General features: G+C 39.1%; 1 protein-coding gene across 4 annotated transcripts in view; it reads right to left on the reverse strand.

Annotated features, from left to right (window-relative positions):
• Positions 1-27,071, reverse strand: part of tbc1d8b (TBC1 domain family member 8B) — a 36,513-nt gene extending 9,442 nt beyond the window's left edge. For all 4 annotated transcript variants that reach the window (XM_057821385.1, XM_057821384.1, XM_057821383.1 and 1 more), the window contains exons 1-17: positions 26,811-27,071; positions 21,144-21,254; positions 18,757-18,875; positions 18,463-18,688; positions 18,118-18,358; positions 13,347-13,554; positions 13,088-13,255; positions 12,831-12,992; positions 8,839-8,989; positions 8,556-8,770; positions 5,890-6,007; positions 4,567-4,852; positions 4,369-4,498; positions 4,196-4,294; positions 2,190-2,258; positions 1,885-2,125; positions 1,747-1,812 (exon numbers count right to left, since the gene is read on the reverse strand). In XM_057821385.1, coding sequence (XP_057677368.1) covers positions 1,747-1,812; positions 1,885-2,125; positions 2,190-2,258; positions 4,196-4,294; positions 4,369-4,498; positions 4,567-4,852; positions 5,890-6,007; positions 8,556-8,770; positions 8,839-8,989; positions 12,831-12,992; positions 13,088-13,255; positions 13,347-13,554; positions 18,118-18,358; positions 18,463-18,688; positions 18,757-18,875; positions 21,144-21,254; positions 26,811-26,937 — 2,737 coding nt within the window. In that variant the 5' untranslated portion in view covers positions 26,938-27,071. The remainder of the gene's footprint in view (positions 1-1,746; positions 1,813-1,884; positions 2,126-2,189; positions 2,259-4,195; positions 4,295-4,368; positions 4,499-4,566; positions 4,853-5,889; positions 6,008-8,555; positions 8,771-8,838; positions 8,990-12,830; positions 12,993-13,087; positions 13,256-13,346; positions 13,555-18,117; positions 18,359-18,462; positions 18,689-18,756; positions 18,876-21,143; positions 21,255-26,810) is intronic.

A 27,071-nucleotide genomic window follows, 5' to 3' on the forward strand; every position in this document is an offset into this window, starting at 1 on the left:
GCACCACTGAAAGCAGACATCTGGAGACATTTTGGCTTCTACGAGGTTGGTGGCAAACTTGACCAGAGTTATGCGGTGTGTAAAAAATGAAACATGAGAATAATAATACAAATTTGGAAACCAAATCCGTTGCATCAACGGAATTGCCCAGGGAAGATTTTTGAACGTACAGTGATACCTCAGCTCACGAACATAATTGGTTCCCAGAAAGTGTGTGTAAGGCAAAAAATTCGTCTTCCCAAAGTTTTTTTTCCCATAAGAAACCATTAAAATGAGAATAATCCGTTCCCAGGTCCCCATAAAACATAATTTTCTACCAAATAAGCCTTAAAACTACACAAAAATATACCTTATTTTCTTTAATGTCTTCTTAGGCTTAACACTAGCCTGTGGTGGGATCTTTTTCGGTCCCATACAGGGGTCGCGTTAACTGAATATTTTCCGTCGTTGACCGATTTTATAAAACGGTGACGGAAAAAACTGCGTCCATCCGTCATTTTGACAGGTTGCAATTCACACCCCAGACCACTGGGAGGCGAGTGAGCATATTAATTAGCTATTGTCTCTCTTGATGCATGACGTCGTTGGCCTTACTCTGAAAAAGGTCAAGGCAACTGAGTGTCCGAAGTTTCTTCAAAAAGCCCCAAAACGACGATGGTGTTGATAAAAGAGGTGAAAAAACAGGGACTGCACAAGCGGGCATGCAATTCAAGTCCATGCGCACCAGGAGGAAGGTGTGAAAACTACGTTCGGGCCACAGCAGGTGAACTGTTAATTTCATTGTTCCATATGCTACATATGGTAGGCTACCTACCTACTGGGGCCACAGTCAGCTGTTTTTGTCACTGCGGAAAAAAAGTTACATATTCATCTGCTTGATGTGTGATGGCACGGTGTGGATTCTCTGTTAAGCTTGTTCGGACAGAATATTAATTTAAAATGAATGAAAACTGTCACGTGACTGTGTCGTAGCTGCTAACGCACTCGGCCAAATGGACACACAAGTACGGAAGGTGAATTATGCCAAACAAAGGGTCACCACAATGTCATTATCATCATTTAAAAAATTTAAGTGACGGGTAAAAATAGATTATGACCGGATTTTTATGACCCTGTCAGTCAAAATGACAGACAACGAAAAATTCTAGCGCAACCTCTGGTTCCATAATAGCAAAAGTACACTCAATATGGTCCAAAATGTCTATCGAACACAAACCACGTCCGCACTCAACGAATGGGAGGGGACGAACTGGGACGCCGTGAGCGTGCGTCAGCTTCTCGTGGCGCTGTTCGACCGCGTGGTTTGGTTCGTCCGCCGAAAACTAGTTCGTCGGCAGAGACTGTATGCTCGCGAATTTAATGTTCTTGAGGCGAAAAGTTCGTGAGCTTAAGCGTTCGTGAGCTGAGGTATCACTGTACTTATATATTTGAAAATGCGCTGAATCGATTCGGCTTGTTGCCCGAATTGAATCGAATCCTCTATGCCCCGCATCGGGATGCATCGCCGCATCGGTTATTGTTGACACCACTAATTTTGCAACCCCAGTAAATTACAAATAAATGATTATTTTTTTAAATCATACGATGTGAGACACAGATTTTTTAAAGATTCTGTCTCTATAAGTGGAAATGTATGATTGAAATTTCAGAGCTCTACAAATTTTCTAAGTGGGTCAACTTGCAAAATCACATAGGGTGCAAATACTTCTGCTCCTCACTGTATCATTAAACAGACATATTTTTTACCTGGTGGTAAATGCAGCTTGAAGAGGAACTTGAGTTTATTTGTGAAAGATCCACAGTACAAATTATCTGCGGGAGAAAAAAAACAATGGTATACAATTAAAGGGGAGAAGAAGAAATAAACTAGTGGCGAACACTCACCGAGGGCGCAACAGAACTCTTTAAAGTTTACTAGGCCATCTTGATTCTCGTCGATTAAGCGAAAAACCCATAACGAAAGCGTGCTTTTATTGGCGCAAAAAGCCCAAGGCTCCAGCAAGGAAAAGAGTACGCTAAACTGTTGGAAGCCCAGCTGGTATTGCTCCAAGTAGGCCAGACTCGGGTCGTGGTGAAGCAGCGCTGGACTCTTCATTGTCCAGTAGCAGCTGAGAAAATGTTGCCTCTGAAACGACGATGACCGCATTGTTACATTCCCTTTTGTAGAGAACAGAAAAGTAGTCACTCACTTTGAACAAATTGTACAGCTCGTCGAGCTGGGCAGGAGTAAACTTCACGTCTTGGGACACGACGCGCGTCTACAAAGAAACACGTGTTAATTCAATTTTTCCAAATGACATCAGCGGACGGAAATTTCGTCGGCCATCGTTGTTGTTTAGTCAACGATGACGATAACGAAAATATTTTGTCGACAAACAATATTGTAAGACTAAAAAAACACGAAATGAATGCCAGTTTTCGTCTGACGAGACGACAACAAGACAAAAATGTGACATTTCTGTCATATGTTCCCAGGGCTGGCCCAGCCTATACGCAGACTATGCAGCTGCTTAAGGCCCCTGACCACTAGGGGGCCCCCAATCTGGCAATTGTTTAATTTATATTCTATTTTGTTTACTACAGTTTGCTTTATTTGGCTTTTGTGAGTTTTGATACTTGATTACAAGCTTTAAAAAAATCAAAGTTCTTTGGCGCTACCTACTGTAAGTACTGACAATCATTTGGGGTGAGAAGTTTGAAGTATGCAGTGCAACAAAATCTGATTAATATACAAAATATGGACGTATGGGTTGGATTGCATGTATGGGTTTCACAGTACACTGTGACGAAATGGTGGGCCAAAAATATGGGCCCCTTTGCATTATTTTGCTTAGGGCCCCCAAATGGCCTGGGCCGGCCCTGTATGTTCCCAATGTGTGACATTTTCTTATTGTACGTGCAGTACATCAGCCTGCAACATAGCAGTGTTTGGGTCGTTTCACTCATGTGACATGTTCTGCACCCCCCCCTCAACGGTGTTTAGGACGTGCTTCAATAAGGCTGAGCTCCAGGCTTGCTTGTTTTGAAACACATGCTAAGATTTGTTTTCTTATCTTGGCAAGAGGACATTCCATGTTGCTTTAGCCTTTAAAGGTCTGTGCTAAGTGACCATCACACACTAAATGTAATTTGTAGCATTAGCATTGCGATCAAGTTAACATTAGCATTTAGTGTGGTGAGCGTCATCTTAAACTATTGGACAATTTTTCGTCCAGATCACGTCCTGGTGGGATTCATTATTTAAAAATAGTAGGGCTATCCAAATTATCGCGTTAACGGGCGGTAATTAATTTTTAAAATTAATCACGTTAAAATATTTGACACATTTAACGCACATGCCCCGTTCCAACAGATTAAAATGACAGCACAGTGTCATGTCCACTTGTTACTTGTGTTTTTTGGTGTTTTGTCGCCCTCTGCTGGCGCTTGGGTGTGACTGATTTTATGGGTTTCAGCACCATGATCATTGTGTAATTATTGACATCAACAATGGCGAGCTACTAGTTTATTTTTTGATTGAAAATTTCACAAATTTTATTAAAATGAAAACATTACGAGGGGTTTTAATATAAAATTTCTATAACTTGTACTAACATTTATCTTTTAAGAAGTACAAGTCTTTCTATCCATGGATCACTTTAACAGAATTTTAATGCCATCTTGTTGATTTATTGTTATAATAAACAAATACAGTATTTATGTACAGTATGTTGAATGTATATATCCGTCTTGTGTCTTATCTTTCCATTCCAACAATAATTTACAGAAAAATATGGCATATTTTATAGATGGTTTGAATTTCGATTAATTACGATTAACTAATTTTTAAGCTGTGATTAACTCGATTAAAAATTTTAATCGTTTGACAGCCCTAGTTATTAGCAAAATACCAAAACAAAATGGATAAGCGACATGACTTTTGTCAGGGACTGTATGCACACAGATGATGTTTGCGAATGTTTGAAAACAGCGGTGCTGTGCTGAACTGGAAACGTTCTGAACGGACTAATCAAAGTCCTTCGACATTCACGCCACACACGTTGACGTGATGCGTAGTCATAAATCGGGTCTGTGTTAACGGTGTTTGTCCGCCGTCACCGCTACGCCGAAGCATAAATCGGCCTTAAGTATTTTTATCCAAAGGATTCAGACCAATATTAGAACGCTACCAAAATCAACCCAGTCGGCTACGTACAACATTCTGCTTGGTCGTGTCCTCCAGTGTCTGGATCACAAACAGCTTGTTTCTTTTTCGAAAGCTCTCCACCTCTTCTGAGCGAATGTTGCCATATTTCTAAATTAGAGAAAATGAGTTTAAACACTACATGAAACACATCTGCAAAAAAGAAATAAAAAATGACGCAGCACCTCGTAGGCTTCTCGGATCAATTCATTGATGTCCACGTTTGAGCGGGTCGATTTATTGTTGTTGCTCACAGGGGCTTGCTGTACAGTCGGAGGCAGCGGGCTGTCTTTGTTGGTCACGCTATCAAAAAATCTATAGCGCAAAAAAAATGAGTCGATTCAGAACGGCGTTATCACAAAGGCCAAATGGCCGGTTCTTACTTGTTGAGGATTGTGACAGCTTCCGCATCGTCGTGGCAGCTGATCAGAGCGTCCACGTTGTAATCGAGCACGGCCAGGCCAAGCTGCAAGATGGCTTTGATGCCGTCGTAGAAAAAGCAGTCCACCACGTTGACGGCGCTTTCGATGGGGAGCACGCTGATAAAGAGAGTGAGAAACCAGGACAGAGAGACGGACGAGAAGAAACTCAGGTCCGTCATGTTTTCCACCAGCTGTGGTAGGTTTTCCCGAATTAGATCTTCAAACACAGCCTGGTCCACCAGAGCCCCTTGAGAAAAGACAACACCCGAGTTACTCATTATTTATTTTTAAGTTGAACTTCCAACTACAGATTGGCAAACAAAAACTCTTTCTTGCACAATCTAATCTTTTTTTTAATTTATATATAATAAAATGATGAAATTCTACACAGGGATCCTACATTGATGTCAACGTGTTGTTGTGTTTTGACTCCTTGAGCTAATGGAGAGGTACAGTTTAGGTGACTAGCTCCATCTAGTGGTAAAGATGAGAGGTGCAACAGAATGTAGAATGAATTTAAGCTTCTTGTGTGGACTATATTTAATATTTTCATCATTTGGCTGTCGGACAATAGTAACTGGGCGGTGGGCCAGATTGGACATCGTAGTGTAGACCAGGGATGTCAAATAAGCAATTGAACCCCCTGGTGGGGTTGTTTTGCCGTACAGGCAAATTCACGACCAATTCACGACCCTAGAAGGCGCCAGATATCATTGAAGCGATGCTCTGTCATGACAGATCTCAGCTACTCTCCCCATTCACGACGCTAGATGGCGCCAGATATCATTGAAGCGATGTTCTGTCATGATAGAGCTCAGCTACTCTCAGTATTTTATTGCAATGTTTTTCCTTATTCAGATTTGTATCAAGACTTTAGTTACAGTTAGACTTCACTTTGATGGTTAATGAAGTTATTGCAATTTTGTTGTTTTATCACAATAAATTGGTTTATTTACATTTCAAAAACCAGAAGCCATTCATTTACGGATGCGATTGCACTTGAGTTTACATATTTAAATTTTCAGATATTAAGATTTGAATGAGGCAAAATAACATGTTTTTTCTCTCAAATATATTGTTATTATCATTTGTTTCGGATGTACTGTAATTGTTTTCTGTATAAAAAATAAGTTGGTGTTCAAAAAGTCTTTTTTTCAAACTTGAGTCTTGAAAAAGAGGGGGTCGCCTTATAATCAGGGCCGTCTTATATTCGGACCAATACGGTACAACAAATTGATTGCTTGCTGTTAATAGTCAATGAAGCACATTTTTGTTAAACCTCACCTATAATCCTGCGGTTGAAGTAATCGGGTAACATCCTCTCGCAGACAGCCACTAAGAGCCAAAAGGCTTCCTCCTCTTTGGCATAGAGCAGCAAAACCGAGGTGAGAATGTTCATGGCCTGAGTAGGAGAAATGAGTCAATTTCCTACCTTTGTCGTCTTTGTCAACGATGACGATAACGAAAATATTTCGTTGATCAACAATTTTTTTTCCTGACGATCACGAGGTAAATTTGTAACTAAAACATAGCGAGACGAGTGCCAGTTTTCGTCTGACGAGACGACAACGAGACGAAAATACGATATGGCATCTACAGTGGTATGAAAAAGTGTCTGAACCATTTGGAATTTCTCACATTTCTGCATGAAATCACCATCAAATGTGATCTGATCTTTGTTATAAACACACAGAGCAGTGTCTGCTTTAACTAAAACCACCCAAACATTTATAGGTTTTCATATTTTAATGAGGATAGTATGCAAACAACGACTGAACGGGGGAAAAATACGTAAGTGAACCATCACATTTAATGTTTTGTGCCCCCCAGCGCCCCCTTTGGCAGCAATAACTTCAACCAGACGCTTCCTGTAGCTGCAGATCTGTCTGGCACATGCATCAGGACTAATCTTGGCCTATTCTTCCCTACAAAACTACTGTAGTTCAGTCAGATTCCTGGGATGTCTGACATGAAATGCTGTCTTTAGGTCATGCCACAGTATCTCAATGGGGTTCAACTCTGGACTTTGACTTGGCCACTCCAGAACGTGTATTTTGTTCCTCTAAAACCATTCAGAAGATGATTTACTTCTGTGTTTTGGATCATTGTCTTGTTGCAGCATCCATCCTCTTTTTAGCTTCAACGGTCTGGACAGATGACCTCAGGTTTTCCTGCAAGACATCTTGATAAACTTTTGAATTCATTCTTGCATTATGATTGCAAGTTGTCCAGGCCCCAAAGCAGCAAAACAGCCCCAAATCACGATGTTTCCTCCACCATGTTTCACAGTGAGGATGAGGAGTTGATGTTGGTAATCTTTTCCAGTTTTCCTCCACACATGATAATGTGTGTTACTCCCAAACAATTCAACTTTGGTTTCATCAGTCCACAAACTATTTTGCCAAAACTTCTGTGGAGTGTCCAAGTGCCTTTTTGCTAACATTAAACGAGCAACAATGTTTTTTTTTTTTTTTTTTTGTCGACAGCAGTGGCTTCCTGCGTGGAGTCCTCCCATGGACACCATTCTTGGCCCTAGTTTTACATATAGCTGATGTGTGCACAGAGATATTGGACTATACCAGTGATTCCTGTAGGTCTTTAACAGACACTCTAGAGTTCTTTTTTACCTCTGAGTAATCTGCGCTGAACTCTTGGTGTCATCTTTGGTGGACGGCCACTACTTAGGAGAGAAGCAACAGTGCCAAACTCTGCATTTGTAGACAACTTCTCTGACTGTCGATTGATGAACATCCAGACTTTTAGAGATGGTTTTGTATCCTTTCCCAGCAACATACAAATAAAAAATCCTTGAGGTCTTCAGACAGCTCTTTTGACCAAGCCACGATTCACATCAGACAATGCTTCTCATCAAGACATTTCTTAGCAGGTGTGTGTTTTATAGTGGGCAGGGCAGCTGTAAAACTACTCATCAGTGATTGGGCACACACCTGACTTAAAATGTTTGGTAAAAATTGGTTTCAATTGCTCTTCAAGTCTCTTTAGGCAGCGGGTTCACTTACTTAGTTTCCCCCTTTTGTCATTGTTTGCATGCTAACCTCATTAAAATATGAAAACCTATAAATGCTTGGGTGGTTTTAGTTAAACCAGACACTGTTTTTTTCATCTGTGTGATTTTGACAAAGATCAGATCGTATTTGATGGTGATTTTATGCAGAAATTCCAAAGGGTTCAGATACTTTTTCATACCACTGTAAGATGACGGGTTGGCAGAGAGTCATATGCGCTCATTAAAAGAGCCATATATGGCTCACGAGACATAGGTTCATGACCCCTGGTCTATAGAATAGACAGGGATATTGATGCATCAAGGCCACAGTCACAAGCCAGATTGCGGTCGTTAACACATGATTTATTATTTCTCTGCGGCCCAGTAGCTAATGCGGCACATACAGGTATGGGTATGGTTGGGGATCACTGGTGTAACTCATGTGACAAGTGCTACACCTCCGAACCCCCCTCAACGGTGTTTAGGATGTGCTTCAAGCTAGGCTGCACTCTAGGCTTACTTTTTTCCTATGTTAGCAAGAGAGAATATGCAATGTTACTTTAGCCTTTAAAAATAGGGACTGATTGATAATCACAAACTAAATGTAACTCATAGCATTAGCATAGCGTTTGAGTTAGCATTAGCATTTAGCATGGGGAGCGTAATCTTAAAACTCTCAGACAACTCTTTTTACATACAGTTCGTGGCGTCCAGGTGGGTATTTTTAATTGAAAATAACGTACTGTTTTCCAATTGAGTGTGTATTATCGTCACCAAGTTGGTGCTGAGTAATTGTCGACGAAAACAAGATGAACACATTTTAAGATGACTAAAATAGGACTAAGACTCAAAAGTTTTTTGTCCAAAATTAAAACGGCTGCCAAAACAATTGCTCCTAGAAAATAAATAGCATGAGTATGTTGGAGGTCCATCGTGAGTTTACCTGGCAGTAGCCAATTTTGGGATTTCTGTAAGCGTACGCAGTGAGGACTCTGCGCAGAGCGGAGATTCCCGTATCGCTCTGAAAGGCGGGATGCTCCGGCAGAGAACGATGAAGGTCTCTTTCAATCTCGTCTGTAGCCAACGTGCTCGTGCCGAGAGATTGTTCAACCAGCTCCGTGTAATAGCCGGGGTGAGTCGCCATGTCGTTCACGGCGCCTTCACGACAGGACAGCGGGTCAACAAGGATGACGCAAAGAAAGGATGCTTTGTGTCGGTAGTAGTACCTGAGAAAAGCAGCCACAACTCGCCTCTCAAGGATTCGGGAACGCCACGGACAATCAGGTCGCGGGTCTTCCGGGTGAAGAACATACTTGTACCGCGGCCGTATTCGGAAAAATGGATGTTCCAAGATTGTTCTTTCATCTTCTCTTTAAGCTGTTGAACAACGGTATTAACCCTTGTGTTAAGTTGTTTTTATTTGTTCTTTGATTCAAAAAATAACTACTATTTTCCAAATTCTCATGAAGCTACGCTAAACTATGTCTTTGAAGATTTTAGGAATCCAGTCATGAAAACGTGTATATTTTGTGGCCCAAAATAATATTTGAACTGATTTTAAAACCTTTGATCTTTTCATCTCAATACAGCATCACAAATAATCAGCTTAATTCAAATTGTTTATAACCATCTAATTTAGCAGATTATGATAGACTACAAAGATTTCTTATATTGTTTAAAAAAAATATTTAAGGAAAATGTAATGTTCAAGCACGCAACTTGGATTACCGTTGCACTGTATTCATGGTCCCGTCATAATCAGATTTTACAGTATTTCTTTTTTTTTCAAATTAAATTTAAAACATGTTTTTGACCCATAAAACACCACAAATAAGGCAAGACAGAGGATGGCACCAAGGTAGATATTGTTGATATAGTTAACAGTTAATTTTACGCATAGACTTCACTATCAGGCCGCTCTGTAGGGGGCCTATTTTAAAAAACTTAAAATTCAAATATGTTCAAAACCAGAGCCGCTAGCGACCTAAAACTAAAACAGGCACCTCCCTTAGGCATATATGAGTCTCCATGAGTAGCGGCATCAAAAAATTCAAAGTCGTTCCCTTATAAAATCCCAATTAATTCAAATATCAAAGTTCAGCTTTATTTTCAAGCTAGATGCACAAACATCACCAAATGCAGAGATTATCACCTATATTTTCAGGATCAATAGCAATATTTAACATATCAATATTAGGGCTGTCAAACGATTAAAAATTTTAATCGAGTTAATTACGGCTTAAAAATTAATTAATCGTAATTAATCGCAATTCAAACCATCTATAAAATATGCCATATTTTTCTGTAAATTATTGTTGGAATTGAAAGATAAGACACAAGATGGATATATACAGTACATTCAACATACGATACATAAGGACTGTATTTGTTTATTAAACAATAAATCAACAAGATGGCATTAACATTATTAACATTCTGTTGAAGCGATCCATGGATAGAAAGACTTGTAGTTCTTAAAAGAAAAATGTTAGTACAAGTTATAGAAATTTTATATTAAAACCCCTCTTAATGTTTTCGTTTTAATAAAATTTGTAAAATTTTCAATCCAAAAATAAACTAGTAGCCCGTCATTGTTGATGTCAATAATTACTTACACAATGTAATGGGTGCTGAAGCCTATAAAATCAGTGGAACCCAAGCGCCAGCAGAGGGCAGCAAAACTCCATAAAACACAAGTGAGCGTTTCACTGTACTGTCATTTAAATCTGTCTGAGCGGGACATCTGCGTTAATTGCGTCAAATATTTTAAAGTGATTAATTTAAAAAATTAATTAACGCCCATCAACGCAATAATTTTGACAGCCCTAATCAATATATAACATATCAGGTTTTTGCCCATAAAAGCGACTCGTTTTTTTATTTAGTGCGATTTTGATGCAAGTTTTCAACAGCTATTAAATCACTTAATTTTCACATCAGAAACTTAACACTTGTGGAAAGCATGAAGATGTGTCAACAATGGCAGCTACTAGTTTGTATTTTTGATTGAAAATTTTACAGATCTTATCAAAACGGAAACATTAAGAGGGGTTTTAATTAGGGCTATCAAAATTAACGCGTTAACGCACGGTAATTAATTTTTCTTATTAATCACGTTAAAATTTTTGACGCAATTAACGCACATGTCCCGCTCAGACAGTATTCTGCCTTTTGGTAAGTTTTACAGCAAGGCTTTTTGTGCTGTCTAACAGCGAACTCTTGTGGTCGCTTTGCGACATGGTTTATTGGTTTCTTGCCAGTTCAATGTGGCTGCACGACGTCTCTGTTGTGCTTATATGATCCTTGGACAAGATTTGTCCGTAAGTATGGTTGTTGTAAAGAATGTACATATTATGTTAATAAGCGAAATGTTATATTTTTTGTATGAGACGCTTTTTGTTTATGTTTAGTTAATCTGTATAGCGTGCTAAGCTAACGTTGTTGCTAATGCAATGCTTGTGTACTTTTTTTTTGTAGTTTTACGACGGTCTAAAGAGGAAAATGGTTTGAGGCCATTTTATTAATAAATCAGATGAAAAAGGAAGAAGTCTGATTATTAAGGCGTCATTCACTAGCTGTCTAGCTTTGGAAAATACGCTTCGGAGTGATGACAGCATAGACCAGACATGTCCAAAGTGCAGCCCGGGGGCCAAATGCGGTCCGTGGTCAAATTTCATCCGGCCCCCAGCCTCTGTCATAAAATAAATAACGTCTGGCCCGCACACAGAGTTAATCAATTGGTCTGCAGTACTGCTACCAGCATATGAAGTAGCTTACACACTAAATGCTGCTGCTCATTTACCCACTAAAAGGCAGCAGCACTCTAAGCAACATTACCCTGTGTGGCCCTTTACTCCCAATTTTCTAAAATGGCGTCAATCAACAAAAAAAAAAGTTGACTGCGACATTTCAAGGACAGGTGGAAATTGGACTATTTCTTCACTAAAATACGAAACAACTGTGTCTGCCTCATTTGCAAAGAGACAGTCGCTGTTTTTAAAGAGTTCAATGTGAGGCGATATTACCAAACAAGACACGCTAACATGTACGGCAAGATTACAGGGAAGATACGCAGTGAGAAATTGAAGCAACTTTTGAAGCTAGTTTATTTTCACAGCAGCAGCATTTTGCAAGAGCCCGAGAGTCGAAAGAGAACGCTAGTTGCGAGATTGTTGAAATTATTAATTAAAAAAAAATATTAAAGCAAATGTGACACACAGAATGGCTTGCTAAAATTTGCTTAAATATAATGTTCTACTTAAAGGACGTCAGCCAAGGTCGGCCCCCCACATTTCTACCACACCAAATCTGGCCCTCTTTGCAAAAAGTTTGGACACCCCTGGCATAGACAGATTTAAATGACAGTAGAGTGAAATGCCCACTACAGTCCTTATGTACCGTATGTTGAATGTATATATCCATCTTGTGTCTTATCTTTCCATTCCAACAATTTATTTTACAGAATATATATATAGTTCACAGAAAAATATGGCATATTTTATAGATGGTTTGAATTGCGATTAATTGCGATTAATTACGATTAATTAATTTTTAAGCTGTAATTAACTCGATTAAAAATTGTAATTGTTTGACAGGCCTAATTTTAATATAAAATTTCTATAACTTGTACTAACATTTATCTTTTTATCCATGGATTGCTTTAACAGAATGTTAATAATGTTAATGCCATCTTGTTGATTTATTGTTATAATAAAGAAATACAGTACTTATGTACAGTATGTTGAATGTATATATCCGTCTTGTGTCTTATCTTTCCATTCCAACAATAATTTACAGATAAGTATGGCATATTTTATAGATGGTCTGAATTGCGATTGATTACGATTAATTAATTTTTAAGCTGTGATTAACTCGATTAAAGATTTTAATCGTTTGACAGCCCTAATTCTCATGTCTATTTATAATTGTGCTTTACCTAAAAAAAATAGGTTTTATCCGATTACTCGATAGAATTTTCAGTCGAATACTCGATTACTGAAATATTCGATAGCTGCAGCCCTAATGTGATTATTACCATAATATGTACTATTACATGTTTTTAGTGTACATGTTTTTACTGAGTCATCATAGAATTCTGCTATTTTAAGATAGCTTTGGTAAATGTGCTTCATCACCATAATGCATAGCTTTCATGAGAATCATCCAAAAACCAGCAGCTGCCCCGCGACAACCATCACTTTTTTTTCTTCCACATTACCATTTTTGGGTCAAGGTTTTCCACATCCTGGGGATGAAAAACAGTCATGAGAGCCTCTGTGCTCACTGCCTTGCTGCTGTCTTTTTGGCCCACCATCAGTGTCACATCCTCCGGGTTGTCCTCAAAGTGGTTGATGAGCGACTGACATTCCCCGCGTATAACCTGAGTGACAAGGACGGAAGCGTGTTGATGTCAGAAAAGAAAACGCGTGGAGATTTATTACCTCTCAGAAAAGAAAACGCGTGGAGATTTATTACCTCGGCGGAGGCGGAGTGCTGAGGGCTGGCGCTGATTCCGCATCTGCCGCGGATGGTCGTCGCCAGTCGCTGGTAGTCCCGCACCTCCGTGAAACGGAGGGCCCTTTTCCCACGCACGTACACCGTTAAAGCGCGGCTGCCGGTATCTGACTTATCAACATTAACGACCTGGAAGACGCAAGCGTTGGCCAGCCACAAAGACGTTTCATCATATTACGTGAGTCGGAAGGAAGCGTCGGCTTGCAAATAAATCACGTACCTCGCGCATCGGAATGATGATGTGACACTGGCTCCCGTCCTGGCTGGCAAAACACAAGTAGCTTTCGGATAGGCATATCTTGCCAAGCGTATTAAAATGACTGAACGGCACCCAAAGGAAGCTCTCGTGCACTTCTAGCAGATTTTCCTCTTTGGGCAGCCTGAAAAATGTCCGGAACTGCTCGCTCTTTGCGTGAGCTTCTAGGCCTCTGCAAGTAAAAAAAAAATGTTGCGATAAGCATAGTAAAAATGTAAGACACTGAGCCAAACAGCCATTTAGATGATCGTTTACTGTATTTTCAAATTGTATTTTTTGGCACATATTTAAAAATATACAGTGGTACTAGCGCTGCAACAATAAGCGCTTAACTCGAGTATTCGATGAGAAAAAAATATTCCAATTAAATGATGTTGCTTCGAGTATTCGTTTAATTAAAGTGGCCTTGTAAAAATTTTAAAAGTGTTTGCATTTCGTTTTATTGATTAGGGTGGATACACTGCCCTCTGGTCTGCCTCTTTTCACATGGCTGAATGCAACTGCTCCCTGTTAAAACCAACGTAAGCTTTTGTTTGAGCTAATGTTTTTTTAACGCATTCATAATTTAGTTTATAGGTATATTTAGTCGTGTTTTGTGGGAATGTGTGTCTCACTGTCTGAACCATTTGGTAAGACCATTGTAAAAAAAAAAAATTGTTAGCATTTTATAGCATTTAAGCTAGCGGACTTTTGCTATGTAACTTAGCCAATTATTCTTTTGTTGTATTTAGATCCTCATTTTTTATTTTTTTTAATACCGTTTGAGGCTCAGCTCAACTTGTCATGTTCCTTATCCGATTACTCAAATATTCGAACTAACTAGTTCATCGATTAATAGACTACTAAAGTATTCGATAGCTGTAGCCCTAAGTGGTACCTCTACTTACAAAATTAATTAGTTCTGGAAGTAGTTTCTTTACCTGAAAATTCTGGAATTAGAGACGGAAATTTCATATAAATGTCCAAATCTGTCCAAACCCCCCAAAATTCGGACATAAATCTACTATAATCCATAAAAATGCATCAAAACATGAATCAAATACATGTTACAATTAGATGATTGTACAATAAAGATAAAATCAGAGTTGTGCATAATATAAAAAACAAGAAAAGTTCATCTACTCATGTAAAGCTGTCATAACACCAAGGGCGAATGAAGAGGACGCTCGAATACACACATACACATACAGTAGAGGTCCGTCTTAGCCAATTGGATGCGAGGACAGCTAGGCAATAGCCAATGGCAGAGCTGCTATAAGTATATTCCGTTCAGTAAACTCTGAGAGCTGCAAGTACCAGCCATACTGTATTTTGGCCTTTCTTATCCGGAAATTTCTTTTGGAACAAGAGGCAATTTTTCCTGTTGAGGCGTCTTTTAACCTAAAAATTCTGTACGTAGAGATATTCGTAAGCAGAGGTACCACTGTATTTATTTTTCAGACTATAAGTCACACCTGAGTATATGTTTCACCAGAAAAAGCACAATGAATGGAAAAAAACATACAAGTCACACTGGAGTAGCATTTAGATGCTCATTCATTTTTTTTAATGGCATGGAAACATGATCGTTCACTGCCAATTGACCCAGTTCTAATGCATTCGATGTCGTTGCAGTTAAGAGCTACAGTGTTATAAAAAAGTATCTGAACCTTTTGCAATTTCTCACATTTCTGCATAAAATCACCATCAAATGTGACCTGATCTTTGTCAAAATCACACAGATCAAAATACAGTGTCTTCTTTACCCAAAACCACCCAACCATTTATAGATTTTCATATTTCTTAATGAGGACAGCATGCAAACAATGACAGAAGGGGGGAAAATAAGTAAGTGAACCCTCTGCCTAAGGACTCAGGCCATGTCCACACGTAGCAGGGTTTTTTAAAAACGAGGATTCTGCCCTAATACGTCGGGGAAAAATAATTGCGTCCACACCTGCACGTTTGTGTAGAAAAAAAAAAAAAAAAAAAAACTTCCACAGCCAACCGCTTTCATTCATTTTTAAGTACATTCAAAACAATAAAATAATTGTCCAAAACACCCATTATTCAATAAGAAACACAGCAAGAGTTTGTAAAAAATAATGGAAGCAAAAAAGCGTCCATTTAATATACTCCAAATGTAAAAATTGGTCTCATGTGTGACGTCAGGACAAAATTTGTCGCAGCCAGTGACGTAAATCTTCGGTTATCAGTGTCCACATGATGGAGCCACAAACGCAGAATTCGCAAATCTTCACCTTTCCTGTCGTTTCTAAGAACCCTGGTTTAAATCTGCATGCACGTGTGGATGATAGGTCAAACCGTAGAAAAATATCTTCTTTTTGCCAAATACCCTGCTACGTCTGGACATGGCCTCAAAGAGCATTTAAAACCAATTTTTACCAAACAATTTAAGTCAGGTGTGTGCCCAATCACCGATGATTGTTTTAAATCTGCCCTGCCACTATAAAACACACACCAGGCAAGAAATGTGATCTGGTCTTTGTCAAAATCACACAGATGAAAATACAGTGTCTGCTTGAACTACAACCACCCAAGCATTTAGAGGTTTGGATATTTTAATGAGGTTAACATGCAAACAATGACAAAACGGGGAAAATAAGTAAGTGAGCCCTCTGCCTAAAGAGACTTGAAGAGCAATTGAAACCAATTTTTACCAAACATTTTAAGTCAGGTGTGTGCCCAATCACTGATGAGTGATTTTACAGCTGCCCTGCCCCCTATAAAACACACACCTGGTAAGAATTGTCTTGATGAGAAGCATTGTCTGATGTGTATCATAGCTCGGTCAAAAGAGCTGTCTGAAGACCTGCGATCAAGGATTGTTGATTTGTATATAGCTGGGGTAGGACACAAAACCATCTCCAAAAGTCTGGATGTTCATCAATCGACAGTCAGAGAAGTTGTCTATGAATGGAGAGAGTTTGGCACTGTTGCTTCTCTCCCAGGGAGTGGCCGTCCACCAAAGATGATGCCAAAAGTTCAGCGCAGAATACTCAGAGAGGTAAAAAAGAACCCTAGAGTGTCTGCTAAAGAATTACAGAAATCACTGGCACAGTCCAATATCTATGTACACATCAACTATATGTAAAACTATGGTCAAGAATGCTGTCTGAAAAAAACAAAAACAAAAACATTGTTGCTCATTTAATGTTTGCAAAAAGGCATTTGGACACTCCACAGAAGTTTTGGCAAAATATTTTGTGGACTGAAGAAACCAAAGTTGAATTGTTTGGGGGTAACACACAACGCCATGTGTGGAGGAAAAATGTGACAGCTCATGAAGCATAGTGAAGGAGCATCATGATTTGGGGCTGTTTTCCTGCCTCAGGGCCTGGACAATTTGGAATGAATTCAAAAGTTTATCAGGATGTTTTGCAGGAAACCCCGAGGCCGTCTGTCAGACGGTTGAAGCTAAAAAGAGGACGGATGCTGCAACAAGACAATGATCCAAAACACAGAAGTAAATCAACTTCAGAATGGTTGCGAAAGAACAAATTACACGTTCTGGAGTGGCCAAGTCAAAGCCCAGACTTGAACCCCATTGAGATACTGTGGCATGACCTAAAGACAGAAATTCACGCCAGACCTTCCAGGAATCTGACTGAACTACAGCTGTAGCTGCAGCTACCCTTGTCGAGAAGAATGGGCTAACATTAGTCCTGATCGATGTGCCAGACTGATCTGCAGCTGCAGGAAGCGTCTGGTTGAAGTTATTGCTGCCAAAGGGGGGGCAAAAAATATTAAATGTGACGGTTCACTAACTTATTTTTCCCCCTTCTGTCATTGTTTGCATTCTGTTCTCGTTAAATGGTAAATGGAGCGTACGTACTTATATAGCGCATTTAACTACGTTGTTACCATGCCGAAAGTTCTTTACATTAGCACACAAAATAAGTAAACATATAAATGTTTGTGTGGTTTTAGTTAAAGCAGACACTGTTTTTTCATCTGTGTGATTTTGACAAAGATCAAATCCCATTTGATGGTTATTTTATGCAGAAAAGAGAGAAATTCCAAACGGTTCAGATCCTTTTAACACTACAAGTCCCAGAGAATTCTGGTACTCGTACTAGTCCCAAACAATGGCCGATATGGCCTCCCCCGGAAAACCCAGATGTGGCAAAAATGACCCAAGTGCTTTTGAATTGGCAAATGGTTGTCGGACAGACAACAGCCGTTCATATGGAAATGCAACCACTAGACATACATTAACTTCAGACACAATGACCACATTTTATTCTCCATGCCCCTGATTCAGTCCTTCTAAACTATAGACACAGTTCCTGCTTTACACTCAAATTGCAGTTCTAAAATGCTTTTTTTTCTTCTTCAAAACAATGTACACATTTGGGCCATTCTTTCTGTCGTTATGTGTGGAGTATAGGAGAAGTGAATTAAAAAATGTATAAAAAGTGTCAAACTTCATAAATAAATGTAGATTGATTTGAACTGACACAAACTATCACATGAGTCATGGAGGAAAAGCCAAATCGGCCATTGCTAGGGACTATTAGGAACGTTTGTCTTAGGAAAGGCCAAGTCGGCCTCTGCTGGGTTTTCTAGTGTTAATACTAATGTATGCATAGTACTAGTATATAGATTCAGACCTTGATGATGAGAATGTAAAACTGTGCCCCAAAATAAAGTGCAACTCTTATCACTCTGTTAGTTAAGATTAATAGATGGATGAAAGATGCTATGTGACTCATAATAAAGCAAAAAATAGCACCTCTTGGTAATTTGCAGGGGGTCTGAGAGTGCTCTCTGGCTTTCAAAGGCGTCTTTATCAAAAAGGCGCTTGATGGAGTAGTCGGCGAGCTGCTCCATAATGACGAACGTTTCGTTGAGGCGCAGCAGCATGGAGAAGTAGTGATCCTCCCCGTGAGCCACCACGTGGATGCTCTCGGTCAGGATGACATTGGACGTTTTCTCCAACCTCCATATCTCGTCCCAAGAGATCACCAGTTTTACTAAAGATACAAAGGATGTGGATGATAGGCGTTTCATTGACGGTGAGAGGAAAAACGTTCACGAGTGAGCTGAAACGAACAATTCTGAACGAGTTTGTTCTCACCTTCCGCTCCCAGCAGGTAGGAATAGAAGCAGAGGAAGTTGGTGCTGAGGTAGAGCCAACCCTGGCAGGGCACTTTGCCTTTCCAGTACGTACAGGCGTAATACGTGACCAACTTCTCCTCGGGTGGCAGCGCAAACCAATTCTCGAACCTCAAGTAAGCTTCTCTGAACTTCTCAGGATCATCTTCATGCACGTGGGACGCCTTCCCTTCTTCGGCTATCAGACCCTAAGAAAATCAACGGGATTTCAGAATATCATACCTCTGACTACCTATTCGTTTTTAAGATTCCGTACTCTGATCTTGCCCTGGACAAAACTGGTGATGTCCTCGCTGGAATCAAACACCGAGAGCGTCCTCATGATATTCTGCTGGAGCCAATCCCAGTGCTGGACTATCTCCTCCTTGGTAACGCCTAACACAAAATTAGGAAAAAACGTAATTAAAAGTGGGGACCTGTGCAGTGACAATGGCACACACTTACAGTGGTATGAAAAAGTATCTGAACCTTTTGGAATTTCTCACATTTCTGCATAAAATCACCATCAAACGTGATGTAATCTTTGTCAAAATCACACAGATGAAAAAAAAGTGTCTGCTTTAACTAAAACCACCCAAACTTTTATAGGTTTTCATATTTTAATGAGAATAGTATGCAAAAAAATGACAGAAGGGGGAAATTAAGTAAGTGAACAATCACATTTAATATTTTGTGGCCCACCCTTTGGCAGCAATAACTTCCACCAGACGCTTCCTGTAGCTGCAGATCAGTCTGGCACATCAATCAGGACAAATCTTGGCCCATTCTTCTCTACAAAACTGCTGTAATTCAGTCAGATTTGTAGGATGGCTGGCATGAATCGCTGTCTTTAGGTCATGCCCCAGCATCTCAATGGGGTTGAAGTCTGGACTTTGACTTGGCCACTCCAGAATGTGTATTTTGTTGATCTGAAACCATTCTGAAGTGGATTTATCTTCTGTGTTTTGGTTCATTGTCTTGTTGCAGCATCCATCCTCTTTTTAGCTTCAACTGTCTGACAGGCGGCCTCAGGTTTTCCAGCAAAAGATCCTGATAAACTTTTGAATTCATTCTTCCATTCATGATTGCAAGTTGTCCAGGCTCTGAGAGAGCAAAACAGCCCCAAATCATGAGGCTCATTCCACCATGCTTCACGGTGGGGATGAGGTGTGGATGTTGATGAGCTGTTCCATTTTTCCTCGACACTTGACGTTGTGTGTTACTCCCAAACAATTCAACTTTGGTTTAATCAGTTCACAAAATATTTTGCCAACACTTCCGTGGAGTGTCCAAGTGCCTTTTTGCGAACATTAAACGAGAACAATGGTTTTTTTGTTAGACAGCAGTGGCTTCCTCCCTGGAGTCCTCCCACTCTTGGCCATAGTTTTACATATAGTTGATGTGTGCAAAGTGATATTGAACTGTGCCATTGATTTCTGTAAGTCATTAGCAGACACTCTAGGGTTCTTTTTTACCTCTCTGAGTATTCTGCGCTGAACTTTTGGCGTCATCTTTGGTGGATGGCCACTCCCAGAGGCGTGACAAGAGTCCCCGAGGGCCCCAGGCAGCAAGCAACATGGGGCCCTTCGAGCGTGTGCAAGTAAGGGGGACAGTTGGATTTGGAGTAATAGCATATTTAATAAAAGTGCAATAAAGCCTCGTAATAGAGCGCTTTTTAGGATACTCAAAGTGCCCGGCTTCTACTACATTAGGACATAAAACTACAGTAACATAGTACACTCAGCGCTGTCTTGCTTCCTTTTCTCCTCTACTGCATTTTTTTTTCTTTTGTCACTTCCAGAAGGATAACTTCTCTTCATTTTGGATATACGCCAATTTAAAAAAAGCCAAATCACCGCTCACTCTCACTCTGAGTCACGTGGGGGGGGGGGGGGGGCAGAGCGAGTGAAGGGGCCCCCTTTAGGGAACTCAGACACAAGGCTTTCGCTGGTACTGTCGCACTTGTTGCTGCGACAGTACAGTAAAGCTGCGTGTGCTAAATCTGTTGGCCCTCTGGGGGCCCCTGCTGGCTGGGGGCCCTGGGCAATTGCCTAGTTTGCCTAATGGGGGGCGACACCTCTGGCCACTCCTAAGGAGAGAAGTAACAGTGCCAAAGACAACTTCTCTGACTATCGAGTGATGAACATCCAGACCTTTAGAGATGGTTTTGTATCCTTTCCCAGCTTTATAGAAGTCAACAATCCTTGATCGCAGGTCTTCAGACAGCTCTTTTGACCAAGCCATGATGAAAATCAAACAGTGCTTCTCATCAAGACAATTCTTACTAGGTGTGTGTTTAATAGTGGGGAGGGCAGCTTTAAATCACTCATCTGTGATTGGGCACACACCTGACTTAAATTGCTTGGGAAAAATTGGTTTCAGTTGCTCTTTAACTCTCCTTAGGCAAGGGGTTCACGTACTTGTTTTTCCCCCTTTTGTCATTGTTTGCATACTATCCTCAAAAAAAAAAAAAAAAAGACAAACCATATATAAATTGGGTGGTTTTAGTTAAAGCAGGCACTGTTTTTTCATCTGTTTGATTTTGACAAAGATCAGATCACATTTGATGGTGATTTTATGCAGAAATGTGAGAAATTCCAAAAGGTTCAGATACTTCATACCACTGTACATCTCGATAATGCTAATATACTTGTAAGTAAGTACCACATGCTATCGACCAATACACTTGTGAGTCTGGCGTGTGGTGCAGAATACGGAAAGGAGCAACTTTGGATGTAGAATCCAAAACTGTGTCCAGCGTTCCCACGAGGAGACCTGAAATTTACAACACAGTGATAAATTTTCATTGGCCTTGCAGATGTATAGCGTTACCTTTAGCCAGAGGTGGGTCGAGTAGCCAAATATTGTACTTAAGTAATAGTAGCATTATTTCAAAATACTCGTACATTGCTCAAGTAAAAGTAGTCATCCCCCCAAAAAATTAAGTACAAGTAAAAAAGTATTCAGTTAGAAGAATACTCAAGTTATGAGTAACATTGTGAGTGACTCCTTACAATGTCTGATCATTTTTTAAACATTGGTATAGGACTGCAACTAACGATTATTTTCATAATCGATTAATCAGACAATTAATCACTGAATCTGATAAATGTCACTTTTTTTAAATTACCGGTACATTCACAATTTACCTTGAAGTTGTTTCAGACATGTTTTAAGTAACAATGAAGACAAAATGGATGACTCTTTCCTTCAAAAATAATATTTCAATACAGCTTCCTGACTTAAATGTAGTCTACAACTGTATCGATTATCAACTTTGTTGGCAAAAAATCATAGACTTCACAATTGTATTGACGGGTCCGATCGGTCATGCACTGTGCCTCGCCTACAAGTAGGGGGCCGCCCACATCAAGAGGAGTTATTAACAAACACACGCACGCAGCGATCTAACACCGGATTTCTGCTGAAAAAGTACGAAAGCATACAAACAAGAAGGATTGTCTCAGGAGTGATTTGTTCGAGGATTCAAGGTAATTATTATATTTTTCGTACTATGCATGCATTTTGAAATGTGCAAAAATCAATGGGAGAAATTAGCTGCTACTGCATTGGCATCATAGTTCGCAATATTTCATAAAATAAATGCTAACTGCGCAATTATTTTTTTTGCTTTTAACCAGGAATCGAGACTGTTTTACGTCCATATCTATAAAGAATTCGGGGATTTAAGCATTATTCATAAGAATTTTCACCGGAAAAGCTCTGTTTGCATCAGGTGGCCGCTAGCTACATTCACTAACAGACTAGCATTGTACTTCGACATATTTACGTAAAATAAATGCTAACTGCACGTTTTTTTTTTGTTTTTTTGTGTGCTTTTAACCAAGAATCTAGACTGTTTTACGCCCAATTCTACTAAGAATTCAGGGATTTAAGCATTTATTCACAAGAATTTTCACCGGAAAAGCTCTGTTTACATCAGGCGGCCGCTAGCTACATTCACTAACAGACTAGCATTGTACCTCAACATATTTACGTAAAATAAATGTTAAATGCAAGTTTTTTTTGTTTTTTGTTTTTTTGCTTTTAACCAAGAATCGAGACTGTTTTACGTCCATATCTCTAAAGAATTAGGGGATTTCAGCATTTATGCACAAGAATTTTAACCGGAAAAGCTCTGTTTACATCAAGCGGCCGCTAGCTACATTCACTAACAGACTAGCATTGTACCTCGACATATTTATGTAGAATAAATGCTAACTGCATGGCTTTTTTTGCTTTTAACCAAGAATTGAGATTGTTTTACATCCATATCTATAAAGAATTCGGGAATTTAAACATGTATTCACAAGAATTTTCACCGGAAAAACTCTGTTTACATAAGGCGGCCGCTAGCTACATTTACTAACAGACTAGCATTGTACTTCGACATATTTACGTAAAATAAATGCTAACTGCACGTTTTTATTTTTTTGCTTTTAACCCAGAATCGAGACTGTAATGTCCATACCTATAAAGAATTCAGGGATTTAAGCATTCATTCACAAGAATTTTTAACGAAAAAGGCTTTTTGTCTGTGATCCCACTCGGTCGTGATTTGATGGCCTCGCCAACAATGCAGGCCCCCTATTCATTGGCTCCGTTCCCCGTGTACCGTCAATACATTATGAAGTCGATGGAATAATTTATTAATCGATTTAATCGATTAGTTGCAGCAGCCTCATTAAGAAGCTAGTTTAGAAAGTAAATTGGCAAAAATGTGAATTGTTGCTTTCCAAGATAAAAGCAGTTTTCTTGTTCATGTCCTACTTTGAATTATAATGATGAAGCCTCATTATATTTACAACTGAGAAGTTATATGTATGTTATCATTTCAATAATATAGATAAGTCGAAGTTGAAGAAGGTCCTAAAAGATTAGTTGGTTATCAAAATAGTTGTTGATAAATTTGCTAATCGTTTAGTTTCCAATTAATCGTTGCACCTTTACAATGGTATTTTATTTTTTTCTCAGCACAACGTTATCACTATGAACTGTTACTATTATGATGTACAATAACTTATTACATGACCATATTAGGACAGATACACACACACATCATCAAATTCAGACAAGAAAAGAAGAGCATGAGTGCTCTAGTTGTTACATTTTTACAGTGCTTTAAAGACGCTACTTCATTGATCATGCCAGTGTAATCATAGGACTTCTGACTGCAAGCTTGCCTGAGGTCATGTAACTGTCTTGTTACGTCCAATTGGTATCATGGAATCATGTGATTATTGTTGCGAAGTCTATTTGGTGAAACTGGTCAGCATCCACGGCAGGGGAGCCTAAGTCCAGTCCTCAAGAGTCCCTATCCAGCTTGTTTTCCATGTTTCCCTCCTTTAACAACACACCTGAATCAAATGATTAGCTCATCAGCAAGCTCTGCTAACGATCCTGATTATGTGATTCAGGTGTGTTGGAGGAGGGAGACATGGAAAACAAGCTGGATAGGGGCTCTCAAGGACCGGACTTAGACACCAGTGATTTACGGCAAAAATAAAGTTAAATCGAGGGCTGCATCTATCGATTATTTAAGTAAACGATTAATCTATTGATTAATTCGTTCGAATAATCCCGTAAACGGATTACAAACATTTAATGCCTTGCAGAGTAAATTTTAGGAGATGTAAAACGAAGGAAAAAAAGTGATTATGCTTGCCACAATATCTATTTTGGCTTGCTAAGATGGCAATTCCAAAAGTACGAAAATGCAAAATAACATTTCTGAGTGTTTCTTCAAATGATGCTGAACTGCACTTTCATTTCTCAAGAGCAATAAATGCATTTAAAATAGGGCTGTCAAAATTCTCGCGTTAACGGGCGGTAATTAATTTTTAAATTGATCATGTTAAAATATTTGATGCAATTAACACACATGCCCTGCTCAAACAGATTAAAATGACAGCTCAGTGCCGTGTCCACTTGTTACTTGTGGTTTTTGTCTCCCTCTGCTGGCGCTTTGGTGCGATTGAATTATTGACATCAACAATGGCAAGCTACTAGTTTATTTTTTGATTGAAAATTTTCCAAATTTTATTAAAACGAAAACCTTAAGAGGGGTTTTAATTAGGGCTGTCAAATGATTAAAATTTTTAATCGAGTTAATTACAGCTTAAAAAATAATTAATCGTAATTAATCGCAATTCAAACCATCTATAAAATTTTCTATACATTATATATATATATATATATTCTGTAAAATAAATTGTTGGAATGGAAAGATAAGACACAAGATGAATATATACATTCAACATACGGTACATAAGGACTGTATTTGTTTATTATAACAATAAATCAACAAGATGGCATTAACATTATTAACATTCTGTTAAAGCGATCCATGGATAGAAAGACTTGTAGCTCTTAAAAGATAAATGTTAGTAAAAGTTATAGAAATTTTATATTAAAACCCCTCTTAATGTTTTCGTTTTAATAAAATTTGTGAAATTTTCAATCAAAAAATAAACTAGTAGCCCGCCATTGTTGATGTCAATAATTACTTACACAATGCTCATGGGTGCTGAATCTTATAAAATCAGTCGCACCCAAGCGCCAGCAGAGGGCGGCAAAACTCCATAAAACACAATTAACAAGTGGGCATTTCACTCTACTGTCATTTAAATCTGTCTGAGCGGGACATGTGCGTTAATTGCGTCAAATATTTTAACAAGATTAATTTAAAAAATTAATTACCGCCCGTTAACGCAATAATTTTGACAGCCCTAGTTTTAATATAAAAATTCTATAACTTGTACTAACATTTATCTTTTAAGAACTACAAGTCTTTCTATGCATGGATCGCTTTAACAAAATGTTAATGCCATCTTGCTGATTTATTGTTATAGTAAACAAATACAGTACTTATGTACAGTATGTTGAATGTATATATCCGTCTTGTGTCTTATCTTTCCATTCCAACAAAAATTTACAGAAAAATATGGCATATTATATAGATGGTTTGAATTGCGATTAATTATGATTCATTAATTTTTAAACTGTGATTAACTCGACTAAAAATTTTAATTGTTTGACAGCCCTAATTTAAAACTAAAGTACACGAGCTTAGCCTAAGAAATATGAAAAAATAAATATAATAAATGAGGATCTTAGGACATCAAAATAACAATTGGCTAACTTGCACAGCAAAACTCCGCTAGCCTAAATGCTATTTCCCCCCCCCCACAAAGCTCGTTCAATCAATCGTTCAAAACACAAACCCACAAAAAAATTCTCCTCATCTGTCCAAATAAAAAAACGCGTTGCAGTGGTCGCCATGGCTATCAGTGTGCGGTTTCCGGTCTGTGGAGGTTGTTGTCAAGGAAATGCGTCATGGGCTATCCCCTTGTAAAACTACACTGCCCCCTAAGGCCCGGCATTAATACTACATCGTTTTCACGCGGAATTGCGTCATCGTTCGAATGGAGACGGAAACACGGAAGCATATAGATGCTAATGTGAAATTTTTCGTCTTCTCGGAGAGTCATCGTGTAAACTGCCCCTAAATATACTTCTAAACTCAATTACGAATGCATAAACAAACATATTAGCTACAACAAAAACTTACATCCTTACATTGGCCTTAACAGGGGGACAGTTAGATTCAGCCATTAGACGAGTTGTGTCATATTCATTGTTGCCACTAGAGGGGAGTGCATCCACCCAAATCAATAAAACAAAATGCAAACACTTTCAAAACAAACCATTACAACGCCACTCTAATGAAACGAATCCTCGAAGCGGCAAAATTCGATTCGAAGCTTTTTTCTAATCGAATTACTCGAGTTAAACGATTAATCGTTGCAGCAATCAAATATGTAGACTACAGAGGAAAAATGTAACGTAGTCCGGAGTAGCGGAGCAAGACTAGCGTTTCTTCTTCACAAATCTACTCTTTGAAGTATTTTTTCTCCAAAAGTTAATAAAGTAAATGTAACGGAGCGAATGTAACGCGTTACTAACCTGTCTAACTGCTAACTGCCTTTAACTCATTGAATACTTAAGACTATTTTTGAAGACGTTCACGGGCTAACGTTGACAACAGCCATTGGCCAGTCAGTGTAAACATGAACTTTGCTCCATGAACACCTTTTGTCAACTAGAGAAGAAGAAAAATACACTTTGACAGGCAGAGACAATGGTAAGCCATCTGTTGACGATTTGGCTTAAACCTGTTGCAGTCATCTTATAGCATGCTACTGTATACATGGGCACATTTACCGGTTTTCTTTTGAAACAGACAAATGAAGCGGGCAAGAAAAGACCACAACGTAGTCGGGATCTGAAAACCAACAGCTGTCAAACATGCGAAGGAGGTGAAAACGTTACCTGTCAAGCCGCCTGCACCCTCCCCGTAACCTCGCCTTCTTTGAAGCACAAAATACTCATTATCCTTCTCGGTGACCCACAGTTTAAAGGCGTTTTTCAACAGGATCTCTTCGGGTTTGAGCCACATCTTGAGAAACGTCAGCGGGTTCGCCTCCAAATCCTCCTGTCATGCCACGCTAATAGCATCAAACCCCGTGAATATTTGTTTATGTCCGCCGTCCGGATGCCTTCTCTTCCCCACGTCGACAAGAAATTTTACCA

This window comes from Corythoichthys intestinalis, chromosome 18 (genome assembly GCF_030265065.1).
Source record: "Corythoichthys intestinalis isolate RoL2023-P3 chromosome 18, ASM3026506v1, whole genome shotgun sequence".
Classification (NCBI taxonomy): Eukaryota; Metazoa; Chordata; class Actinopteri; order Syngnathiformes; family Syngnathidae; genus Corythoichthys; species Corythoichthys intestinalis.